The sequence below is a fragment of the Dama dama genome, chromosome 9, assembly GCF_033118175.1.
Source record: "Dama dama isolate Ldn47 chromosome 9, ASM3311817v1, whole genome shotgun sequence".
In the NCBI taxonomy this organism is placed as follows: Eukaryota; Metazoa; Chordata; class Mammalia; order Artiodactyla; family Cervidae; genus Dama; species Dama dama.
Genome location: NC_083689.1, coordinates 48512248 through 48537640, shown reverse-complemented (window position 1 = coordinate 48537640; position 25393 = coordinate 48512248). Strand labels below are relative to the sequence as shown.

Here is a 25393-nt window from a genome sequence, read left to right as displayed (position 1 = left end):
AAATGTAGTTGCTCAGTCATGTCCGACTCTTTGCAACCCCATGGACTGTAGCCTGCCAGGCTTCTCCATCCATGGGACTTTCCAGGCAAGAATAGTGTAGTGGGTTGCCATTTTCTCCTCCAGGGGATCTTCCCAATCCAGGGATCGAACCCAGGTCTCCCGCATTGCAGGTGGACTCCTTACCATCTGAGTCACCAGGGAAGTTTAATGTCAATTTTTATACCTTTAATAAAGCTATTTGCTCAAGGTTATCTTCCTCATACCCTGCCCCCACCATCAGATGATTTTTATTTGTAACTATGTTTAGGCAACACTCAGACTCATTGTATACTGAATTTGCCATCTGAGCAAAGATTCTTTTTTAAAGCATATTTGCTTTATTCATCCTCTGGTTTTTGCCAAGAAATAAAAAGGACAGTTCTTTTCAGCTTGCTTTTAATTTTTTGTTTCAGGTATTCCTCAGCTCTAGAATTCAGACAGTCAGGTCTAATTAGCCAAGATCACATAAATCAAGCTGAATTTTCAGATCCACTGGCTATTTTCAATTCTACAGAACAACAAAAAAAAAATTCTTCTAAGGAAATGATATTCTGATTTAGTTCTGTACTGCTTATAATCATATATGCTTTACTTCACTGCTTGAATGCTAATAAGAGCTTCCTAGAATTCATTCCTAAAGAAGTTAAGTCATGGCATCTAATTATTTGGCAGGATGTTTTAAGTATATATAATTATATCTTCCCTTTTTGTGGTGGTGGTGAGCCAGGTCATATGCATCAGGAGAAAATAATACCTACATTAATGCTACCAACAAGGAGCTCACAGCATTTTGGAATAACCTACTCATTATAATTTTAGCACATATTGGGCACTCAATCTGCCAAACTAACATCACCCCCACCTTTTTAGAAAGAAAACTCAGGCAAAGGGTAATTATACTGACCTTGCTCCATATTTCAGTCTTTAGAGGTCAGTTGTGTGAGTGTGGCTGACACCTTGCACTTGGAGCTATGAAGTTTTAAATCCTGAGCAGTACCTTGGGCAAGTCTGAGTGCCAGTCTGCTTCTTGCCCTATGAGACAGGCCCACTTTTCACACAAATACAGGGCAGTGGTGAGTAAGATAGCACACGGGGCATGGCTTTATAATTATGGACACCAAGTGATGCCCTTTTTTCCTCCGTTCATTCCACATGGTCTTAACTCTTACTCCTCTGTGTTTGAGGATGTTAATTGCAAAACATAGTCAGAAATTGGGAAAGCGAAATTGCAATTTCCAGCCCTGGGGTAGACCAAGTCAGTCAGCCTTGCCAAGCAAGTTGTCTTTGGATGAAGAATTTTTAGTCCCATATTAACTAATCTCCACGGTCTTCTACAGCCTTGTCGATCGGAGGTCGGCCTGATGTCCTCAGGGCTACTGAGTGAGAGCTCTCCTCCAGCACTTTGCTGAGTGCTTGGGTCAGCTGCTATGGGGATAAGGAGTCTAGAAGACAGGGACTAGGTTCAGCTCTTGCCTTGCCCTTTGAGGTTTAATGTCCTTTGGAAAGCTGTCTCTCAGGTGCTGTGGACACCATAATCACTCTTCTGCCTATCTGTCCCCAGACCATTCTATGAAATACTGTTGGGAGAATACATGTTCCACCAGGGTAAGACACTTTGTCTGAATGATCCTTCTGTCTCCCAGGCATGGATCTAGCACATAGTTGGCACTCTACGGAGCCAAATATTTCTGTGAATGCAGGGACAACGAAATGTGAAAACATTTAATAAATCTCATAAAGATTCATAACCAGACAGAGGTCCGATCCTAAGGTATCTGAGCTTTCTTTAAAGCGCGGATCTTAGCTGCTTCTAACCTGGTCGCGGGTAGGACGGGTGCGTCATCTCCTCCCGGCTTTCCCTTTTAGAATAAAGGCCAGAGACAGCAGAGCGTTTGCCCACCCTGGGGGAGTTTGGGGGGAGCGTTTCTCCTTCCCTGGAATAATTGGAGTTGGAGGGAGACGCACACCTGGGGAGAGACGCTACAAGGGGCGAGGCTTCGCGGCGCGTGCAGGAGCCAGGAGCGCTACGAGGCCCCAGCTACCGGGCCAGAAGAGACGTCTAGGCCTGGGGACAGGTGTGTGCCGGGGGAATCAGGTGCACCGCACGGCCTTCCCCCGACAGGTACACCCTCCTCCGCCTACGAGTGACCTAATTACAAGGTGCCGACCGCGCCCGGAGGAGGAAGTGGCTACTCCAACCACGCTACCACTCGGCGCCCATTCTTGCTCCCAAGATGCAAGAATTCCACTCAATTTCAGTACTGTTGTATCATACAGGAGCCATGCGGTCGCATTTCTAGTTTCCTTAATTTGACTTTAGTCGCCAGGTGAAAAGCCGAAGGGTATCACCTTAGGGAAAAAGTCTCCAGGTGCAAGGAGCCATCCTCCCACCCCGACCGCGCCTGCGCCACGTCCACGCCCGCGCAGCACAGGACTCAGTGCTCTGGGATTAGCCTACTTCCCGGCAGCAAGCCGGGCCCCTGCTCGGTCTAGGTCTTCCCTTCCCTCGGCCCCTCCCTTCTAGAAGACCACGCCCTGCAGGCCAAGGTGCCTCAGTAACCAGCAGGCTGCTTTGCGCCTGCGCCTCGAGCCCTACCTCGCGCGTCTGGCGGCGGAGCGTGGCTGGCGCTGCAGTTGCGCAGCTCCGGTCCCGGCCCTTCTACCCCTCCGCACCCTGCCGCCTCCTGACGCCGGGCGTGACGTCACCACGCCGGCGGCCGCCATTACAGAGAGCAGAGCTTCGGGGCTAGAGCGAGTGAAGGAGGACAGCGGCCGGTGGCCGAGCACAGAGGGGCGAGCCACAGGGCCAGCGCTAGCGCCGAGCAACCGCCAGTACCCGCACAAATACTCCGGGAACCGGCGGCGGCGTGTGCGTGTGGCCCGTGTGCGGGCGGCGGCGCGGGAGGAGCGCGGAGCGGCAGCCGGTTCGGGCGGGTGGCATCATGGACGAGAAGGTGTTCACCAAGGAGCTGGACCAGTGGATCGAGCAGCTGAACGAGTGCAAGCAGCTGTCCGAGTCCCAGGTTAAGAGCCTCTGCGAGAAGGTGAGCTACATCTCGGATGGGGGAGCCGCGGCGGGCAGAGCCCTCCCGAGAAGGAGGCCGCCGTGGGGAGGGTGCAACATGGCGGAGGCCCCGGCCCCCCGAGCCTCCCGGACCCGCGCCCGGCGCGGCCCGGAGGCGGCTCCCGGGCGACCCGGCGCCCCCTGCCTCTCGCGCAGGGATTGGTTGTCGCTGCCACGGCCGCCTAAAATGGCGCCGTTCACTCAACTCCGGGGCTTTAGAGCTTCCCGGCTTTGGCGCGGGGCGAGATGACTGGGGGGAGTGAGACCCTGTGGGTCGGAGTTGGGGAAGGTTTAGGTAAGAGAACTTGGGTTCTGTGGCTTGGGAATGGGGCCCAGAACTCTTCTCTGAGGTAAGTAAGAGGCTTTTTACTGGTTCTCTGGCCTAATTTTCAGGTCCAGAGCTGTCCAGAGGCTCCCCGAAAGGCAAGCTTGTAGACCAGATCCCAGGTCTTACCTAAAGGCCCCACAACTTTAAGTACTGTCTTGGGTGGTTTGTGTTAAACGCACCGAGCAGTCTCTTCTAGAGACTTAAGGTGTGTTTTTGAAGAATTTTAAGATGGATCTCTAACCTACGAATGTCAGAGGTGGTAGTTATAGAGAGGAGTGTAACTTCTTTTTCATAGTTGGAAGAAATGGAGAATTTGGTGAGTCATACTCCATAAGGAACTTTGGATTGGAAATCAAGTGTCAGTTTATGATTTATATGCTGACTCAAATTGGGTAGTGTGAAACCCTTCTCTAAGCCATTTTTTTTTGCCATTTATTTTTTAAATGAGCACCGTGAACTGTAAGAGCAGCAAATATTGTGTCCTAGCTCCTTGCTGGAAATGTTGTGTATTTGTGACTTTAAATAGTGATAGTAATAATAATATATGTCGATTCAGCTTTTTCTGTATTCCAGACATTGTGCTTAGTGTTAAAATAGTTTCTCTCACGGATGTTGAAATTGGAATGTTGTAGTCTGTTTCAGCAAGTGCATTTTAAGTTACCTAATTCCTATTTATTTTTCCCACGGAGTTGGGGAAACAGGTAGCCTGTTGGATTTAAGTCTTATAATTCAGTTTTCTAAAGTAGAGAAAATGATGAGCTCCACCATGAATGCTTCAGTTTAACCTTTTCAAAATTACCTGCAGCATCTCATTTTAGTTACACAGAATTGTGGAATGTCAGCCTTTCTGGAATAGTGAAGGTAATTATTAGACAGCAATTATGCTGACTTGTGGTTTAATGGGAGCTTGATGTATATGCTCCTAAAACAGGCTGTTCAGATACTATTCTGTGAGTAATTGCAATTTAAGTGAGTCTAATTCAGATTTGTTTATCCCCACTTCGACAGAAACTGTTAGTTGATGAGGTGGCGCATCATCTCACCGAGCTGAATTTTAATAGTAACAGTGTAGTCTTGTGTTGCTTCTTGATCCTTAATTCATGAGAATGACGTTTGTTTTAAAGGTTTAGAAATAGACTTAAGGATCACTTAATGTATAATGTTAGGTCTTAGTGTTTAGGTACTACTGTAAGTGATGATTTTAATGACTTCTAGGGTTGAATTCTTACTCTGTATACTGACTTTCAGTCAGCAGTTGGCTAGGTGACTAGTCATTTGCTTAGAAAATACTGCAAGAGAGCAATGATGTAGTTAGAAGCCCACTGAACTGTGCGATAGACCTGGACACTAGTCCTCTTTCTGCCACCAAGTAATTGTCTCTGACCTTGAGGCAGCCACGTCACTTGGTCCTCCTGTCTATAAGCTAGAATTAAAACAGATGTCCCAAGGTTCTTTCTAATCTGAGAGTACATTAAATTAGAGAGTATTTTAAATTAGTACTGTGTTTAAATATTGAAAACTTACTTGATACCCATGATTGCTTACTTTTATGAGAAGAATGAAAAATAATCATGCTTATCCTCAAGGAGACTGAATCTAGTTGGAAATCAGTTGCAGATGGACCACAGAGGTAGAGTGTTCTTGTTGGAGACAACAGAAGATAATACTGGAGTTACAGTGGGGTGCTGAAGCTTGATCTATTTGGTGAATGGTCATTGTTTCCCACCTCTTTGTAAATTTAGATGTGGTGAGATTAATCAATTTATGCTTAATTCTCCATTGCTCATTTACTGCATCAAGATTTTTTTTTTTTTTTTTTCCTTCCTGCATCAGGATTTTAATTCTTAGAGCCGAAAAAAAGGAAAAAGTATTTGAAGCTAGATATCTAAGTCTTGGATCCTTTTGGGGAGATACCACACAGCTTTCAAAATGTTTTTAACTTAAGTATTCCAAGTTTTAGAGCTCTATTAGTCTTTCAAGCTAAATTAATTTGAAGGCAACTTTTTAGATAGACAAGACAAGTTAAAGTACATGACTTAGATCTTTTGTACAATTCTTTTTAGTGAAAGAAAAAAAGTTCTCTTTTCACCATTAATATTTGTATGACCAGTAGTACATCTAGTGAAGGCTACAAATTTTGAAAACCTTGAGGGAAAAACTTTGATTAGTATTATAGTTTTTTTCTTTTTTCCCTTTTTGTTTTTAAAGAAGAGATGCTTGGTGGAGATAACTAATTCTTAATTTCTTTGGTTATAAGAAGAAAAGTGTGTCTTTATAAGCAAGAGTGAATATGACTTTTATGTTAACTAGTTAAGATTTTCTTCCCCCAGGATGCGATCTATATCAAAGCCAAGGATGTTGTTGTGTGCCTAGCTCTAGTAAACAGTCTTGTTTTGTTCAGCAGTGGTTTCATTTAGGTATGATTTTTGGCTTTGTGCTTTCATGTCTTACCAAACTTGTGGAGAATGTTGTTTGTATCCAGAGGAGTTCTTTACCTAGGCATGCTATTTTCTATTGCTGTGCAAGCACTATAAATAAAATGCAGTATGAGTCTTCCTTCTGGTTGGATGACCTGCAAAATACTTGACCAAGGTTAAATTTCTATATGAAATGGGTAATATATTTTTGTGAGTCTGTATGTGTGTGTTTAATTTAAAAGGTTGTTTGACTCATTTCCATAAAGGTAATTTGAATATCAAGAACAAGCAGTTGTGGGGGCAGCATGATACAAATACTGTTTTCATCATACTATCACATACGCAATTCTCTTAACAAGCTTATAAAACAGTTATCCTCATAGATAGAAACCACACCTCAGAAAGGTTAAGAGACTTGGCTACAGCAACTAAATTGAGATTGCCTAGTTTTAGAGACTTTAAGCCCAATGTTGTAGTATTCACAGCCTCCCTCTCTTCTAAGGTAGTGTTAATAATGAAGGTTGCAGATGAGTTGAGGCCAAACTGAATTGCAGACTCCTCAGTTGTGTAAAAGAAAGTATAATTTTTGTTCTGATTGCTTAAAAGCTTCCTATTCATGTCACATACTGTTGTTTCACTCTGTCCTGGAGGAGGAAACAGTAATTATTCTTCAATATTGGATGTGGCTAACTGCATTTGCCTCTCAAATAAGATTAGTGAGGTGAAAACCCCAGTTCATTTTCTGTGTATTCTAAGATAGTGTAAATCATGATCCAGAGAATGAGCTCTAAAATATTCTAATAAAGCGTAGCTGACATTTATATTGTTCATTACAGCTTGTTAAAATGCCTTTCTTTTTATCCTCATAGCTACCTTGATCAAGGCTGTTTGCCTGGGTGTATTTTGTGATCTTCCAGGCGTGAATCAGTAGTGCAGTTGTCTTTGAGTTGACTTAATGAGGAAACACTAAAAAGGTGAACAGTTCTTTTTGGACACACAAATTTCCCCCCTCCCCCAACTCTACCTTTGTTTCTCTGTCAGAATCAAGAGTTCTGTGTCTGCAAATATGGGCAGTAGAACTAAGGTGAAACTCATGCTATAAAAAGAATGATGGGCACTGGAAGAGCATTTGAGATAACTCTTGTTTGGTGTTCTTTTTCCTGGTTTCATTGTAAGTCAGGTTTGTCAGTTACCTGTAGAGTGTATTTATTTAGTTTTGAGGAGATGAGCTTTAAGGAAAACCAGGAGACATTGGGTTTGGATTAATGTAATGGTGGAGAGGAGTCTCTCTTGAGGGTGCTGAGAAGAAGTAGGAAAAGTTATGTGTGTCATAGAATCAACTCCCCTCCTTTTACTATTTTCTTTATATTTAGAGCTGTTTCTCTCTCTCTCTTTTTTTTTAAGAGCTGTTTCTCTTATTTGCACCTTTTTTCCTTACCCATTTCTCATTATCATCCTTTTATGAAAAAACCTCAATTTGCACTCCACTGCACAAGTGAGATCTGAAATAGAGTATAACTATGGAGGGGATTTCAACTTCTGGAGCAGGAGTTCTAGAAGAGACTGAAGTGGAGAGAGGTCTGGTGGCCAGTAAATGGCTGGGGTGAGTGAGGTCTGAAAGGACTGTAAAGAGCACTCTAGGACTGACTGCTTAATTTTTTCACAGTACAAAGTTACTGTTGCCTGTTGATTGATTGGTATTGTGATTTGGAATGGATGAACAAAGCAGTGACAGATATATCTGCATCTGGGTATTTTCTAAACTATATGTGACCAGCTGACCAGTCACTCTGGCACACCCTGTCCCCACCTCTGCCTTAGTCATTTAGTTACTACCACCAGTGGGAATTTTTACCTTTCTGTTGTTGAGAGGCCTGAAAGAAGATTGAGAACCTTTTTTCTAGAGTGCCCCTGAAAGGTAAACATTAGATAACTTAGTCATGCAAAGTGTAGTTCACACAAGTTATGGCGTGTCAGTGATACTGCTAACTGTGACAGTGTACATTTGTTTTTGGAATACATTCAACCAAAAATTTTTATGCTCTCCTTATATGTTCTATTTTCACTATTTAAGTTTGTCTAAATAGTGTTGTTGTTGTTGTAGGGATTTGTTATTGCTCTGTAGCAGGGTTTTGGATAAGTCAGGAGGTTGAACTTGTAAGCTCCAGATAGGGAAGATTTTAGAATTTTTGTGCTAGTGGCTATCACGTTAATTGTCTTTCTCTGCTGCCCATCATCTGTAAACTGGCAATGTTGCCTGCTATCTGTTGGGGGGCTTTGACTTCCAATAAAAAAGCTTTTTAGTGATGAAAGTGAAAGTCACTCCAGTCGTGTTGACTCTTTGCAATCCCATGGCCTGTACAGTCCATGGAATTTCCAGGCCAGAATACTGGAATGGGTAGCCTTTCACTTCTTCAGGGGATCTTCCCAACCTAGGGATCGAACCCAGATCTCCTGCATTGCAGGCAGATTCTTTACCAGCTGAGCCACACGGGAAGCCCAAGAATACTGGAGTGGGTAGCCTATCCCTTCTCCAGCGAATCTTCCCTACCCAGGAATCAAACAGGGGTCTCCTGCATTGCAGGTGGATTCTTACCAACTGAGTTATGAGGGAATCCCTTTTTAGTCATGAAAAGAACTTTAAAGGTCCTCAAGGCTAAGTCACCTCTCACAGATGAGAGAAGAGACCAAACTCGGTGAGGATGAATCTCATTCAAGGTGGATTGTTGTGAAAATTTTAGCTGTGTATATAGCAACATTTCTCAGTTTAGTAGATTAACATTTTTTTCCCCTATGCAGGAAAGATCGAGACTGTTTAATTCATGCACGTGTGTATGTTTGTTGGTAGAAATGGGGGCCATCCTGTTGCAAGTGAGACATACTACTTTAAAGAAAAGGTCAGGACTTCCCTGGTGGTCCAGAGATTGGGAATCTGTTTGCCAGTGCAGGGGACACAGGTTCAGTCCCTGGTCTGGGAAGATCCCACATGTGTGAGGCAACTACTGAGCCCACATGCCACAACTACTGAAGTCTGGGTGCCCTAGTGCCTGTGCTACCCAACAAGAGGAGCCACTGTGATTAGAAGCTTGCCCATACCGACAAAGAGTAGTTATTGCTCTAGTTGCTTGGGGCAGCTAGAGAAAGCCCGTGAGCAGTCATAAATAATTTAAAATATTTTTTTTTAATGTTCATTTTGGTCGGAAGTAAGATAGTCATTTGACAGAAACAGATGGGAAAACATCACATATTCTCTTGATAGAATTTTAGGATTCCCCTCATCCCTGACCTTTTTCTTTCCATTAGACCCTAAATCAAAAAGCAAAGTGTGAGAGTTGCTCAGTCATGTCCAAATCTCTGTGACCCCATGGGCTGTACAGTCCACGGAATTCTCCAGGCCAGAATACTGGCGTGGGTAGCCTTTCCCTTCTCTAGAGGACTTTTAAATACAGAATTTTAATCAAAAATGACTGAACTATTTCATAAAATACTAGTGGCATCTGATCAGTATAATTAATGAAAGACTAAGTTTATGAAGAAAGATTTGGTAGTTGGAGATAATTAACTCAAGATTCATTTGCTTCTAGAGCTTAGTAATATGTCTTACCTTATGTATGACACCAAAATAAAAATCGGGTCATATATTTATCACGAACTTTAAAAAAAAAAAAAACAACTTTTATATTAAACCATAAAGGCAGTATGAAGCAAAATGAAATTCTCTTAGGATATTGAGAAACTTCATTGTTGCAAACTTATTGTGCTTTTTATTTTATATTTTGAAATATCTTTCCATGCCTAACCAGGATACCTAACATGGTTGTTTGACCCTAGAGGCATTTTATTTATTTTTACTTCTTATTTTTTTGGTCACGCTGAGCAGTATGCAAGATCTTCCCTGCAGTAGAAGCATGGAGTCTTAAAAAAGTTTTCAGATGTCTTTTTCACTTAAACTGAGAAGTAAAATTCAAAAATTACTTTTTTGTTTGCTTCTCATGTGTTTATGGCTGTACTGGTAGATGTATTCAACTGATTGAAATATGAAATGTAAAATTTACTTAAACTAGAGTTCTAATGAACACTAGAATTACCAGATTTTTCATAGAAAGATCTAGTTTGTGTGGACACACTGTGTAGGAGAAGAAATACCTGATGCTATATAAACATGAAATAAAAGTCTGAACTCTTAAATGAAAAGTGTCAGTTAAATTAGAAGATAACACTTCATATCTGAAATAGCTGAGAATGGGTACGGTCTTCCATTTATTACTGCATAGTACATTGGGCAGTAGTTGGTCCAGTAGTACATAGAAAACAAAAAATGTTAATACTGTAATGCCACAATTGAAATTTTCCTGAAGGAAAATGATTCAAATAATAATACATGTATAGATCTGTTCAGGAGCATATTATACAACAGTTTACATTGATCAGTATCATGCTGTAGGAAACTGGATCAGTATTTGGAACTTTAGGACACAAATTGAGATGGTGGCCACTTGTAAACTGGAAGGGAATACAAAGAAATGAAAATAGCTTTTGTTGGTATGGTAAAATTGAGAAGGCCATATTCTTACAGGTTAACCACTGAAATAAAACAATCTCTTAGATTTTATTGTTTTCCAGTCATTTTATACAAAGAATTTTTACACTGTAATTATTTTGTATTTTTAGATGTTTTTCTTGATTTAATAATAAAATGCATAAATACATTGCCTGTTTTTTATTTAAAATGTAAAAATGCATAAATGTGTTGCATAGCCTTTTCTGCTGTGTAAATTACATAGAAATTATATCACTATTGTATATCCTTAAGGAAATTAATATATATAAATGGTTGGTGAATCTGTTGTTCATGTTTTCTTCTTTTATTTGCTTTCCTTGAAAAATCTTGGCTTTGTTGATCTATTTTCAGTCTGATTTGTTTGCAGTTTCACATTGTTATGGTGGTTAGGGATAGTCCATATCTAAGAATATAAAACAAGTCTATAGGTCATTGACCTTATTACCTGATGGTTTTTTGTAGGTTGAAAATAAAATGAGATTTCTGAATCCGAACTCAGAATGCTGAGAGGATGTTTATAATAAGTTAATGTTCCTGAAGGTTACTGTCCTTTGGGTGAATCTTTTAAGTTTTAAAATTTTAGGACATGTAAGAAATTTTAACTTTCCACAGTTACTTGTGATAAGCTCTTATTAAATGGAATAACTTGTTTCAGTTTTGACTTTTCTGGGAAGATACTTCCCTTGAATTAATTCATATCAATCTGTATCATTTGACTGAATTTCAGTAGGGGCCCAATAAATCAATATGGTGCTAGTTACACTAATTTTTAGAACTTGCTTTTCATTCTTTTTTCAAATATTAATTATATTAGCTGAGACTTTGAAGTCCTTGAGAAATGTTTTAGGGGAAATAGAAGTTTGGGAGGTGTGTTGCTTTTGCTTCTGTGAATAATTCAGATGACCTGAGGCTTTAAGTTTTGGGAGTTAGAATACCATCAGAGTGAAAAGGTAGTTATTAAAATTTCTTTAAATGTTTAATGTTAACTAAGTTACCTTGAAAGTCTGTTTCTGCCATTTACTTTGAGTACTAAACCAGAGAGTTGAAGTTGTATAGCCAGCTGTCTTTGAAACTAGTGGTTGGTAAAGGCTTGGACACTAAAGATGGTGACTCATTAGAGGTCTCTTTGGGTGACCCATAGAGGGGTGCTTCTGTTAGGTGCTTCTCAGATTTATAGGCCTGACTCTTTGTGATAGCACAGCTTCTCTCAGACATTTCTATGATTAGTTTTCCTGACTGTAGAATAATCTTTAACGAGACGTCTGCAGTCTTTTTTGTTATGGTGTTCTGGGAATTTCATCTTTTGGTGTAGTGATCATCTGAGAGCTGGTAAATTGAGATTTTTTTTTTAAAGTGTGTTTTAACTGGTCCTTTATAAGCTTGAATATTTATTACAATATATTTAATAGTTGGCTGGATTGCATCTGATATATACTACTGACTTCTTCAGGATTTAATTATAATTTTTCTGGTCTAAAATTTGCTGGGAAGGGAGGAGCAAGCTTTGACTTTCCCAGGGTAAGAGTGTTCACTTTATCTATACAGTGGCCTTTCCTTTTCAGAGGACGGTCTGGTAGTGTCAACATAAAAATAGTACAAACTGCTGCATATGCTCATAGGTCCACTTCATGAAATCTTTCAGGAAACATGCCAGCATACGGATACAAGGGAGCAGGTACTGGGATATACATTTCAGTACACACTCCTTGTATCCTAATCCTTCTGGAAGTATTTTACTTCCAGTGTGAGAAATCGACCTGGTCTCTATGTGTATGCATTATGAACTCTGAGAAGGCTGCTTTTCCCTTAATGTTGTTTCTAGTTTAAAAATGAAAGAAAGCTATTATGTTTCTGTGGGAATATAATATGTATATAAAATTATGTATATAAGACTTCAGAAGGATATACCTCAGAATGCTGTGGTTGGTTATTTTTCCCAAGAAAAGTAGAATTCTGGAGAGTGGTCAGAAGGGACATTTAGTTTTATCTGCTGCTAAAGTTTTTTTTACAAGAATGTATTACTGTTGGGAATTCCCTAGCTGTCCAGTGGTTAGACTTTGCTTTCCAGTGCAGGGGGGTGTGGGTTGGATCCTAGTCAGAAAGCTGGGTTCCCACATGCGTAGAGGTAATTAAAAAAAAACAAACCACAAAAAAGTGAAACATAGAAACAATATTATAACAAATTAAATAAAGACTAAAAAATAAAATTGAAGGTAGATACAATGTTTATCATTGTGATTTGTCTAAATTGAAAGCCCTGAAAGGAACAAATAGCATTTAGGCTTTTCTTTTATGATTTGAATAGAAATTTTGAGTAGATTATAAGGGATTTAAGGCAGTTACAAGCTCAGCTCCATGCTGTCTGATGACTAGATAGGTAGGATGGGCAGTGGGGTGAGACGAAGAGGATTTATGTATGCTATATACAGTTGATTCCCTGGTGCCTCAGAGAGGAAAGAATCCGCCTGCAGTGCTGGAGACCTGGGTTGATCCCTGGGTTGGGAAGATCCCCTGGAGGAAGGGCATGGCAACCCACTCCAGTATTTTTGTCTGGAGAATCCCCATGGACAGAGGAGCCTGGCGGCTACAGTCCACGGGGTCGCAGAGAGTGCAACGTGACTGAGTGACTAAGCACAGCACACAGCTGATTCACTTTGCTCTACAGCAGAAACTACACAACATTGGAAGGCAATTATACTCCAATTTAGAAACAGTAATAAATCACAGGAAATACTATTTTTTAAAAGGCAGTCATTAATGACAGCTTTAACTTCTGGTGGAAATAAGTGTGGTAACATCAAGGCAAGATTTACATGGGTTTAAGTAGAACCTATCATTTCATTCATAGTATGTACTGAGGACTTCACAGGTGGCTCAGTGGTAAAGAATCCACCTGCAATCCAGGAGACCTAGGTTCAGTCCCTGGGTGGAAAGATCCCCTGGAGGAGAGCAGGGCAACCCAGTCCAGTATTCTTGTCTCGAAAATCTTATAGGCAGAGGAGCCTGACAGACTTGAGACCATGGGGTTGCCAGGAGCCAGATGCACCTTGGCGGCACCTTGGCAGCTGGGAACGCATGTATGTACTACGTGCTGATAACATTGGGCCCAGTATTCCAAATAGACATAGTAATGGAGTATTTAATAACAGAATATTCTGCTTTTCAGTAATAATGAATTGGGAAGTTGGAATTACTGTAGAGAGATAGAGTAAATGAATTTCTTAAGAAATGGCCTCTTTTTGAAATGGGATTTTTTTCTAAATTTAAAAATGTTAGATCAAACTAATTAACATTTCTATGTCAGTGGTTGATAAGTGTCCTGAAATAGTCTCCCCAGAATGTTCGGAGACTTCAAAATAGTTCTTCTTAAGCTTGACTGCACCCAAGAAAGCATAGAGTAGGGAGGGAAGACTTACTTATGCTTGGATCCCACCCACGAAGATTCTGACTTAATTGGGAGAAGTAGTAGTTGGGCATCTGAATATTTTTAAAGATTTTCTAAGTGATTTTTTAATGTGCTGCTAAGGTTGCATCCCACTGCCTTAAAACCAGTCTGTAGGGGACTTCTCTGGTGGTCTAGCAGTTAAAAATACCCCTACCACTGCAGGGGATGTGGGTTCCTTGGTCCCGGGAAGTTGTACATGCTGCAGGGCAACTAAGCCCATGCTCCCAACAAGAGAAGCCACTGCAATGAGATGCCCTCACACTGCATCAGGAGAGCAGCCCCCACTCACCACAACTGGAGAAAGCCTATGCACAGCAACCCAGTGCAGCAGTAAGTAAATCAGTGCTTGACATCCATGGTTGCTGCTCGCAATGTAGTGAGCTGTGACTTGTTAGCCACAGTTCTCTCCCTGAGAAAGTCTTGTACCTTCTGTAGTAGCTCTCCCAGGTGGATGTGTTCTGCCTTCTTCTACTTGAGAATAAAATTCCCCGTGTTTGTCAGGCTTCTGTCCTCAACCTAGATACTTGGCCTTTTTTCTTTACAGCTATTACCTGTTGTTTCTTCATTATCCAGAGAACTTGGGTACCATTTTCTAAGCCTGTACTTATGCCATTGTCCTGGGAGACGTTCAGGGCTCTCCCTGAAGACACCAGTACCTATCGAGTATCTCAGTTTAAGTTCTTGATTCCCTCAAAATAAGAAGTGCCTTCTACATCTGGGGTGTTGTTCTAGTGAGGTGCTGTGTGGACAAGCAGTCCCCAACCTTTTGACACCAGGGACCTCCATAGTTTCATGGAGGACTATTTTTCCATAGAGGAGGCTAGTTTTGGGATGATCCAAGCACGTTACATTTATTGTGCACTTCATCTTTATTATCATTACATCAGCTCCACCTCAGATCATTAGGCGTTAGATCCCAGAGGTTGGGGGACCCCTGGTGTAGACAGTGGTGGATAAAGTGAATCTGGTGATAATTTTTAAGCTGTCACTTTGATTGTTACATGGAAAATAAATTGGAGGAGGAAGACTAGAAACAGGGAGATCGTTGTGAAGGCTAACAGCAATCCAGGTGAAGTGATGGTCATTTGGATCAGGATGTTGACAAAATATGTAGAAGCATATGGATTGAGATATGTTTTGGAAGGAGACAGGCAAGACTTGTCGGTCGTTTGCTCCCTGAGTACTGGTGGGTGACCTTTAAGCTCTACTCCACCTCAGGTATCCTCAGTCATAACACTACCTCTGAAATCCTAAATTCACTCATCAGATCTTCTGTCTGTTGGATCTTTGTTTTGCTACTACTTTAATTAGACTTGTTTTCAGTCCATATCCATGCTCTGTTCCCCCCCTATATCTCCTACCTGGATGACCGTCTGTCATCGTGGTTTGCCTGGATGCAACTGAGGTGTTTCCTAGGACTCAGGACTACCAGTGCTAAAATCGGGTGGTTTGTTGACCCCACCTTAGTCTGCCCTTGTCTCTGTTTCTCCATACTGCGCTATAACCATGTTAACCTTTCCTGGTTAATTCCTTGGACTTTAATACATCTCTTTTTGCATCTGCTAATTGTAATAATTCCCCAAATCCCCCTCACCAACCCTGGCTTGGGAATGATCAGTCTTACTGACTATACCTCCAGGGACTAGCATGGGGTCTGGCACAAAGTACCACTCATAGTCGAGCAAATGAGTGGTTATCTCCCAGTTACTCAACGGTTTTTAGCATACAGTAGTGGGAAGATCCCCTGAGGAAGGGAATGGCAACCCACTCCGGTATTCTTGTCTAGAAAATTCCATGGACAGACCATGGGGTTGTAAAGAGTCGGCCATAACTGAGAAACTAACACAAATGATTAATAAATGTGTGTTGGAAATGAATAAGAGTTTCTATTGAGTGGACTATTATGTTACTCTTAAAACTAATGTTTAGAACTTCCCTGGTTGTCCAGTGGTTAAAATGCTGCCTGTGCAGGGGACATGGGTTTGACCCTGGTCCTGGAAGATCCTACATGCTGAGGAGCAGTTAAGCCCCTGTGCCACAACTACTGAGCCCACACATTCTGGGTCCGTCACGCCCCAACTGCCAAGCCTGTGCTCTGCAACAAGAGAAGCCTGCACACTGGAATGAAGAGAAAGCCCATGCACGGCAAGGAAGACCCAGCACAGCCAAAAAGATAATAATTAATCAGCAAGAAATAAAAATTGAGTTTCCTATCTTTTTTTAAAGTAATGTTTGAATTTGTGGTTACATGGGAAAATGCATAGGATGCTAGTTTTCTAAAAGCAGCATAAAAACCATGTATATTGAATAGTCACAGTTGTAAAACAGTAAGTTTGTACTTTAATATGAAGAGGGTAAAAACAAAATCCAAAGTTTTAATATTGTCCCCAGAATCTTTTTTTAAATAAAGTAGGGCTAAGAAACCTCTCCACATAGCCTGAAATCTTAGAGTATATTGTAGTTACAACTCTAAAGCTGAGGAACTAGGTACCTGAGTGTCTTGCTCCATATGACTGCTAATAATGATCTCTTGAGCATTTAGTTAGATGGCAACTAATAGGCCTAAAACTTGTGGTACTGATGGGAAGAATGGGACTGTGCACCTTGATACATGTTTTTCCTAGGATCAGGGATGAGATAGCTGTTGGATAGATTTTAGACATGTCTTGCCCTCTTATTTTAATGGGGTCATAATTATCTGCTTTTTCATCTTATGCTGAATCTGCCCTTCAAAGCTGTATTAAGTGCAGCTTGTATCTTAAGTATAGCTAAACATATCTTTGTTTATGTTGTTTAATGCTAAGTGTCTTGGTTTATTTTTCTCCATCTGTAGGCTAAAGAAATCCTGACAAAAGAATCCAATGTGCAAGAAGTTCGATGTCCAGTCACTGTCTGTGGAGATGTGCATGGGCAATTTCATGATCTCATGGAACTGTTTAGAATTGGTGGCAAATCACCAGATACAAATTACTTGTTTATGGGCGATTATGTTGACAGAGGATACTATTCAGTGGAAACAGTTACTCTGCTTGTAGCTCTTAAGGTAATTTCAATTTTATATTTGAGCATTTTGAACTGGATATGACGGCCCTCTTGAATGTCCTTCCCGCCCCCCCCCCCCCGCCCCCCAGTGATTTGTGGTCTTCTCTATCTGCATGTTAGATTTTAGAATAAATCTCCACATTTCGGAATCTAGATATTCAGATTTGGGACTTAATAAATCGTGTCTATCTTAATTCTGAGTGTGAGGGAATGGTACAGAATATAAAAACAAGTTATTTTCTAAGGAAAAGAACGCCTCAGTCAGATGATTTAAAAATGCTAGAGGGCTGGTTAAATAGAAGTTTTATTTAATAAATTGGAGTTAGAACAGGTAATATAATTACCTTTCTAGGTATTTTTGAAGCATATTCACTAATGGAGCAGCGCATTTCCAATATTGGCATGTTTATATCCTTTGACAGAACAACCCTGTAACTAAATGGTATTGAGGAAGAAGTTTTAAGAGGAAAGAAGCTTTATGTATATGAAAATGTAAATTGTAGCATTATCTTTAATTCAGAGAAGGAATTGATATAACAGTAAGTGAATATCTAAGTTATGGCTTATCTCAGTGGAATAGTTTGCAGCAGTTAGACATGACATGATAATCTAGTACAATAGAAATGATAATTAAAGAAAGCCAGCTGTTTTTATACCAGTTGTAGCTTTGGGAAATATACAAAGGTTTGAAGGTGAAACACAAAATGGTAGAAAACATTTTAGGATAACCTTTTGCTTAAATTATTAGAGTTTTCTTTTGGGTAGATAATTTTATTAAAGAATATGTAAAAATGGTAAGATGACTGACAGCATTTTCTAGTATTGGAGAAGCACTGAGATGTGGTTTTGGCAAACACTGAATTTTGAGCAATCGACAGAAATGTAAGTGTTGATGAAGCAACTAGTCTGAGTCATGTAAAGTGCTGCAAAACATTTTCAGAGGTCATTATGTTCTGCATCTGTAAATTGAAGGAGTGGAGTTAAATGATGGAAAGTTTCTGCAGTGACTGTAGGTGCTATGAAAGCAATCTTGCAAGGGAACCTATACTTAAAGCCCAGGATGAGTCCCAACGCTCAGAGGAAGAATAAATATACTAACTTTTAAGAATTCACGTTTGGGGCTTCCCTGGTGGCTCAGTGGTAAAGAATCTGCTTGCCAGTGGTGCATAGGTCCATGAAGATCCTATGTGCTGCAGGACAGCTTTCCTGGTGTGCCACAAGTACTGAGTCAGTGCTCTAGAGCCTGTGAACCACAACTCCTAAAGTGCGCGCACCCTAGAGCCCATTCTCCACAACAAGAGAAACTACTGTAATGAGAAAGCCATGCTCCTAGAGAGTAGTTGCTGCTCGCTGCAACTGGAGAAAGCCTGTGTGTGCAGCAACAAAGACCCAGTGCAGCCATAAATAAATAATTTTTTTTTAATGGTGTTTGTGTTATGAACTGAATTTGCCACTACCACCTCTTCCCCAAATTCATGCTGCATCCTAACTCCCAGTACCCAGAGTGTAGCTGTATTGGAGATGGGGCCTTTGAAGAGGTAATTAAGGCAAAATGAGATCATATGGGTCACCCCTAATCCAGTATGACTGGTGTCCTTACAAGAGGAGATTAGAGCGCAAAAACTGGGACGATGATGATAAGAAACGTGGAGAAGATGGCCATTTCCTAGCCACGGAAGAGAGACCTCAGAAGAAACTAGCCCTGCTGACACCTTGATCTTGGACTTCTAGCTTCTAGAACTGTGAGGAAATACATTTCTGTTGCTTAAGCTTTCTAATATCTGGTATCCTGTATGGTAGTCCTAGCAGACTTAATACAGGGGAAAGGAAACTTCAGCACATAATGCTGAAACAGTTGTGTATCCCTATGCAAAAAGCAAACTTAAACTACCTCATACTCTACAGATAGGTCAAAATTAATTGGAGATCTCAATCTGAATTACTAAAGCTGTGAAACTTCTAAAATAAAACATAGGAGAAAATTATTTTTTATCCTTGGGTTTGACAAAGATGATTTAGGTAGGCTACCAAAAGCACAATCCATTAAAATGCTGATAAATTGGACTTCCATCAAATTGATTTTTTGTTCTTCAAGAGATATCACTAAAAAAAAATTTGTATTCATACATATTTTTAAAACCTGTACTAACTCAATACGAGAACAAGTAATTTTTAAGTGGACAAAATATTTGAATAGATGTTTCACCCATGAAGGTGTATGAATGGTCATTAAGCACATGAAAAGATGCTCAAACCTTAGTTATCAGGGAAATGCAAATTAAAATTCAAAATCAGGGCCAGGGACTTCCCTGATGGTTCAGTGGGTAAGACTCTGTGCTCCCAGTAAAGAGGTTGCAGGTTCAATCCCTGATTGGGGAACTAAGATCCCATAGGCCGTGTGTGGCACAGCCAGAAATAAATCAGACCCAGTAGAGTGGTTTTCATGGGTGAGGCTAGTCATACCAAGTGTTAATTTGTTGAAGATATTAGAACCATAGGAATCCACCCAAGAGAATTGAAAGTGTATATGCATACAGAAATTCTTACATGGCAGTAGGATCATAGAAACATTATTCATAATAGCCTTAAACTGCAGACAGGCCAAATGTTCAGCCAGCTGATGAATAAAAAGCCAAAACAGTAGTCATAGTGGAATGCTGCGCCGCAGTAAGAGACAGACCACTGATTAACATACAGATGAGTCTCAAAGATACTCTGCTAAGTTAAAGTGGTTTAAAAAAAAATCTACATTTTACATGGTTTCATTTCTATGAAATTTCTAGAGAAAGCAAATCTCAAGAGAGTATTAATAATTGCTGAGAAGAGGGAGTCAGAAGTGATCACAAACAGGCATGTGGGATCTTTGGGTTAATGGAAAGGTTCTAGAACTGAATTGTAGTGGTTGTATAACTAATAAAAAAAAAAAACACTCATGGATGGAGTTTTGCAGCTAATGATTATGCTTGACATAAAGTTGGTGGTAGTGAGATGGGGTTGGCAGATACCCCGTGGGATAAATATCTGTAGGTGTGATTTCACTTTTGTGTGATGTGGGAGTGTGAGATATTTTTTCCAACAAAATTGGAACTCTGTATTTTCCTGTAGAATGTTTGCTGGGTTGTTACTTGGTTTTTGAAGGAGCCAGCTGTTCATGTTTTCCATTTTTTTGTTTCAGGTTCGTTACCGTGAACGTATCACCATTCTTCGAGGAAATCATGAGAGCAGACAGATCACACAAGTATATGGTTTCTACGATGAGTGTTTAAGGAAATATGGAAATGCAAATGTTTGGAAGTATTTTACAGACCTTTTTGACTATCTTCCTCTCACTGCCTTGGTGGATGGGCAGGTATGTAAGTCTTCTTAAAGCTTACGTTTCTAATTATTTTCAGGCATTTGCTTTCTTAACATTTAGGTGCCAGTAACTTATTTTCCATCCTCACATCCTTCTGGGCCCTCATTTTGTGAGGGGCACTGAATCATGGAGTAGGGTGGAAGATAACAGCCCATCCATCCTCTTAGGCTGTTTCTGGACATGTTGGGGAGATGTAATCAATGTTTTCTGGTCCCAGTAGACAAGTGCACGGAGAAATTTCAAGAAAATTCTATGAGGAGGAAAATAATAGTTTAGGATGAGGGTAAAGTCAAGATCTGATTGGAGTTTGGGTGCAATAGGGATGGTTTATCAGGAAGAAAGAGTATATTCCATAGTTTAGAGTGGGATGAAAGAAAGATCCTGCAGAAACAAGCCCAGTTCTGGCAGAACACAGAAACAACCAAGGGGCTGAGTGATGTGGGCTACTGTTTGCAGCTTAGTCTATAATGTTTATTTTAAATGAAGGTAATGTTGGAAACCATTCTTTTCAGATCTTCTGTCTACATGGTGGCCTCTCACCATCCATAGATACACTGGATCACATCAGAGCACTTGATCGCCTACAAGAAGTTCCCCATGAGGTATTATTCTTTTTTTGATAATAAATTATTTTCTTTTCAGAAAACTTTAGAAAGAGGAACTGTTCTTAATTGTAACTTAGTTCATTTTATATATTTTCTTGTTAATTCTCAAAAATCATCCCATGTGGTGTGAGCACTCTCGTTGACCCTATTCTTCAGAAGCTAACATTAAGAAACCTGCCAAGATCACGACAGCTCTGGGACTAGGTTTAGGACTGAGGTGGTGACTATTTTCAGAGCATCTATTTTAATTACTAAACTATACTATTAATTAGTTAGAGCTTGATGCTGTTAGAACTCATTGGTATAGGCCGTGCGTCTTAAAGACATCTGGAAATAGTTTCTTACTTATTTGACACAGATATTTTAAGTATCTGCAAAACCTTTTACCGGTTTTGGCAAACACCATTCAAAAAGTGACTTAGTAGGGTGCTTCTGATTAAATTACTGAGATCACATATTAACCAGTTTTCCAAGAGGTAGTCTAAAACTTAACTTGCTTTTTAGGGTCCAATGTGTGACTTGCTGTGGTCAGATCCAGATGACCGTGGAGGTTGGGGTATATCTCCTCGGGGAGCTGGTTACACCTTTGGGCAGGATATTTCTGAGACATTTAATCATGCCAATGGCCTCACGTTGGTGTCTAGAGCTCATCAGCTGGTGATGGAGGTACGTTTTGTTCTTTGACATTGACTTGCTTTTTAAATAAACTTAAGATCTTAGGAAATTTTAAATTATATGGTATTAGTGAGAATATGCATGTATTTTTCTGATGAGTGTACCATTATAGCCTGAACCTTTTCGATGGATACACACTAGAATTAAAAGCCCAAGCTTTTGGGGCTTCCCTGGTGATCCAGTGGTTAAGAATCTGCTTTGCAGTGCAAGGAACACCAGTTGGATCCCGGACCAGGAAGATCCCACATATGGCAGAGCTAACAGAGCATGGCAGCTGCAACTGCTGAAGCCGGAGTGCCTGGAGCCCGTGCTCCAGGACAAGGGAGGCCGCTGCCACGAGAAGCCTGAACACCGCGGCAGAGAGGCCCCAGCCCGCTGCGACTAGGAATGCCCCCATGCAGCATCGAGGAACCCCCATAGTCAAAAAATAAAACTAAGTAAAATCTCAGGCTTTTGATGCAAGTGTTAAAATGTTCTGAGATAATTCGTAATGACTGAGCAGTGCTAGGGATTTAAGGCTGGGAAAGTAAGATGGAGGAGATGGAAATATAACATTTTTCAATCTCGGTTTTATTACATATATTTAGCATGCATATATATGGAGGAGAGTTTGGGAAGAAATACACCCAAAATGTTTAAGTGATCCTTTGGATGGTAGGATTACAGGTGATTTAAAAGAAGAAACTAAAGGGAAAGGGGCTAAATTCATAGCATAAAATATTGATTAAGCATACTTATAAAATTAAGATTCAATTTAGATTAATGCTGACACAAGTCTGTGATTATCCATAAAGTCTGACTTTGCTTGAGATAGGGAAAGAAATTTGTGAACAGTACTTTAAAAGTTACTCATACATTCAGGTGAACTTTGGAGGGTTGAGGTTGGAGTTCCTAGAGTCATCTCTCCTTCGTGTCTGGGCAGTTCAGCTAATGCCTGTATTGAGGACAGAATCAGTGAGGTTCTAGTCTCCAGGAGTGTGTATCTGCCTGTACAAGGAATGGCCATATACTCATTCTTGTATTGTGTTTAGGGCTGTTGCAGTAAGAAATGAGAGAAGTAGCTTATCCTTTTGAGATTGGTGGTTTTGTTTTTAGTTGTTGTTTTTAGGACCTTTCTTGAGTTCTGCGTAGGGAGTTCCTGGTGGTCTAGTGGTTAGGATTCAGTGCTTTTGCTGCTGTGGCCTGGACTCATTACCTGATTGGGGACCTGAGATCCCACAAGCTGTGCAGCATGGCCAGAGGGTGAGGAGGGGTCATTGTGCAGAGTATAGGAAATTGTTAGATCATCCAGAAACAAAGCAGTGCTTTTGTAAAAACCTTTTGGGGAAAAGGGCAGATCTATTTTCCTTCTTGAAGGGAGTCACCTTTAGTTGTGTAAATAAAGGAGTAAAATACAGTTGTTGTTTTTGTTTTTCTGTTCTTTTCCTTGTAGGGATATAACTGGTGCCATGACCGAAATGTAGTAACGATTTTCAGTGCTCCAAACTATTGTTATCGTTGTGGTAACCAAGCTGCAATCATGGAGCTTGATGATACTCTAAAATACTCTTTGTAAGTATTCACACCTGAGTAGTTGGTTACCATTACTTGAATGTTAGTTTTAATGGGAGGTTTAATAGTTCAAGAGTTTATGCTAAATCCAGATTCCAAACAGATTTTAAGGTTTTCTTTGAAATATATCAACAGAAACCTAGGCCTTAATGTGAATTATTAGGATCTTAACTTTTAAACGTATACTTTTATTGTAGAGTAAATAAATCCTGAGGATGAAATGATTATAGATAACAGTACCTTAGACTCTTTAAAACTTATTTAGTAGAATCTTTTCAAATGGTCTCAGAAGGAACCACAATGTATAGAAGCATATCCTCTGGCTGATGTTGCCTTGGCTCTTTGAGGAGGCATACAGCTAGAAAATGCATGTAAAATGCCTGATAAGGCTACAATTAGGGTCCTATTACATAAGTCATTGGATGGAAAAAAGTGTAAAAATGTGCACAAGAATGAAATGTGCAGCATGGGGAATACAGTCGAATAATACAATAATAACTTTGGTGACAGGTGGTAGTTAGACTTACATAGGTGACTTGCTGTAATTACTGTATAGAAGTTTCAAAACAATATGTTATACTGCTGCTGCTAAGTCGCTTCAGTCGTGTCTGACTCTGTGCGACCCCATAGACGGCAGCCCACCAGGCTCCGCCGTCCCTGGGATTTTCCAGGCAAGGGTACTGGAATGGGTTGCCATTGCCTTCTCCACTGTGTTGTACATCTGGAACTAAAACTGAGACTAATATTGATTTTAATTATCAGTACACTGATGTCTTAGAGCAAATATGTCTTTGTTTTTCAGCTTGCAGTTTGACCCAGCACCTCGCAGAGGCGAGCCACATGTTACTCGTCGTACCCCAGACTACTTCCTGTAATGAAATTTTAAACTTGTACAGTATTGCCATGAACCATATATTGACCTAATGGATATGGGAAGAGCAACAGTAACTCCACAAGTGTCAGAGAATAGTTAACATTCAAAAAAACTTGTTTTCACACGGACCAAAAAGATGTGCCATATAAAAATACAAAGCCTCCTGTCATCAACAGCCGTGACCACTTTAGAATGAACCAGTTCATTGCATGCTGAAGCGACATTGTTGGTCAAGAAACCAGTTTCTGGCATAGCCTATTTGTAGTTACTTTGCTTTCTCTGAGAGACTGCAAATAATAAGATGTAAACATTAACACCTCGTGAATACAATTTAACTTCCATTTAGCTATAGCTTTACTCAGCATGACTGTAGATAAGAATAGCAGCAAACAATCATTGGAGCTTAATGAACATTTTTAAAAATAAGTACCAAGGCCTCCCCTCTACTTGTGAGTTTTAAAATCGTTTTGTTTATTTTCAGGGATACCGTTTAATTTAATTGTATGATTTGTCTGCACTCAGTTTTATTTTCCCTTCTCAAATCTCAGCCTCATGTTGTTCTTTGTTACTGTCAGAACCTGGTGAGTTGTTTTGAATGGAACTGTTTTTTTTCTCCCTGCTGTAAGATGATGTTACTGCACAAGAGCACTGCAGTGTTTTTCATAATAAACTTGTGAACTAAGAGCTGAAAAAGTCAAATTTTAATTGTATCAATGGGCAAGACTGGTGCTGTTTATTTAAAAGATACATCAATTGATAAATTTTAGAATCTGTAGAATTCCAGGAAAAAAATAAAAATCAAGGCCACAACATAATCTCTCTCGTAAACTCCTTGACATTCTTTAAATGAATTTCAGGACTTATAGTCCAGATAGTACAATTTGTCAGATTGCCAGAATGCTCTTTGTGGATTCTTCTTCCTGCATGATGTCTGCAAGAAAGGAAGTGAAATCTGTGTGCTCCTTCAGTAAGACCTGATTGTAAAACCATATGGATCAAGAGACAAGATGTTCAGACTTTGTTGAAAGCATGTTTTCAGGTAGAGTTTAACAAACTAGTGTGTCTACTTACATCAGTCACTGCAGTTTCTGGTAATAAATATTGCTGTGTAACATGGACATTTTGACGATTAACAGATTGGTAAGTTTTTAACAAATACTTGTACGTTGCTTGTCATATGACCTTAGAGTTAAATTGTCTCAGATAAGATATAGCTATTAAAATATTTTCCTCTATTAATTTAAGTTCTTTATATGATACTGAACCAAATGAAAAACTATTACTGGATCATGGTTTAGTGTTATGCACATTCACCCAAGGATAAAAATGGCATTTGAAATGAAGTGGCAGTGATAAGCACATGAGTTCCCCCCCCCCCAGCCTGTCTTTTATCCTTTGAATAGTATTAGGAAGTTGAAACAGATACTAATACTTGAT

The 25393-nt window shown here is 40.2% G+C and overlaps 1 protein-coding gene across 1 annotated transcript; it reads left to right on the top strand.

Moving 5' to 3' along the window:
* Nucleotides 1-2785: 2785 nt before the first annotated feature.
* On the top strand, nt 2786-24649 carry PPP2CA (protein phosphatase 2 catalytic subunit alpha). Its single transcript, XM_061151312.1, has 7 exons — nt 2786-3083; nt 16688-16897; nt 20072-20245; nt 20764-20853; nt 21361-21522; nt 22964-23082; nt 23885-24649. The coding sequence occupies exons 1-7, from the start codon at nt 2982-2984 to the stop codon at nt 23955-23957; spliced, it is 930 nt and encodes a 309-aa protein (XP_061007295.1). The 5' UTR covers nt 2786-2981; the 3' UTR covers nt 23958-24649.
* The last annotated feature ends 744 nt before the right edge of the window (nt 24650-25393 follow it).

Excerpts from the sequence above, each read along its gene's own strand:
- PPP2CA (XM_061151312.1), top strand. The coding sequence starts at position 2,982 with ATGGACGAGAAGGTGTTCACCAAGGAGCTGGACCAGTGGATCGAGCAG. Across the intron at positions 3,084-16,687 it reads TTAAGAGCCTCTGCGAGAAG|GCTAAAGAAATCCTGACAAA; the intron begins GTGAGCTACATC and ends CTCCATCTGTAG. Across the intron at positions 16,898-20,071 it reads CTCTGCTTGTAGCTCTTAAG|GTTCGTTACCGTGAACGTAT; the intron begins GTAATTTCAATT and ends TTTTTGTTTCAG.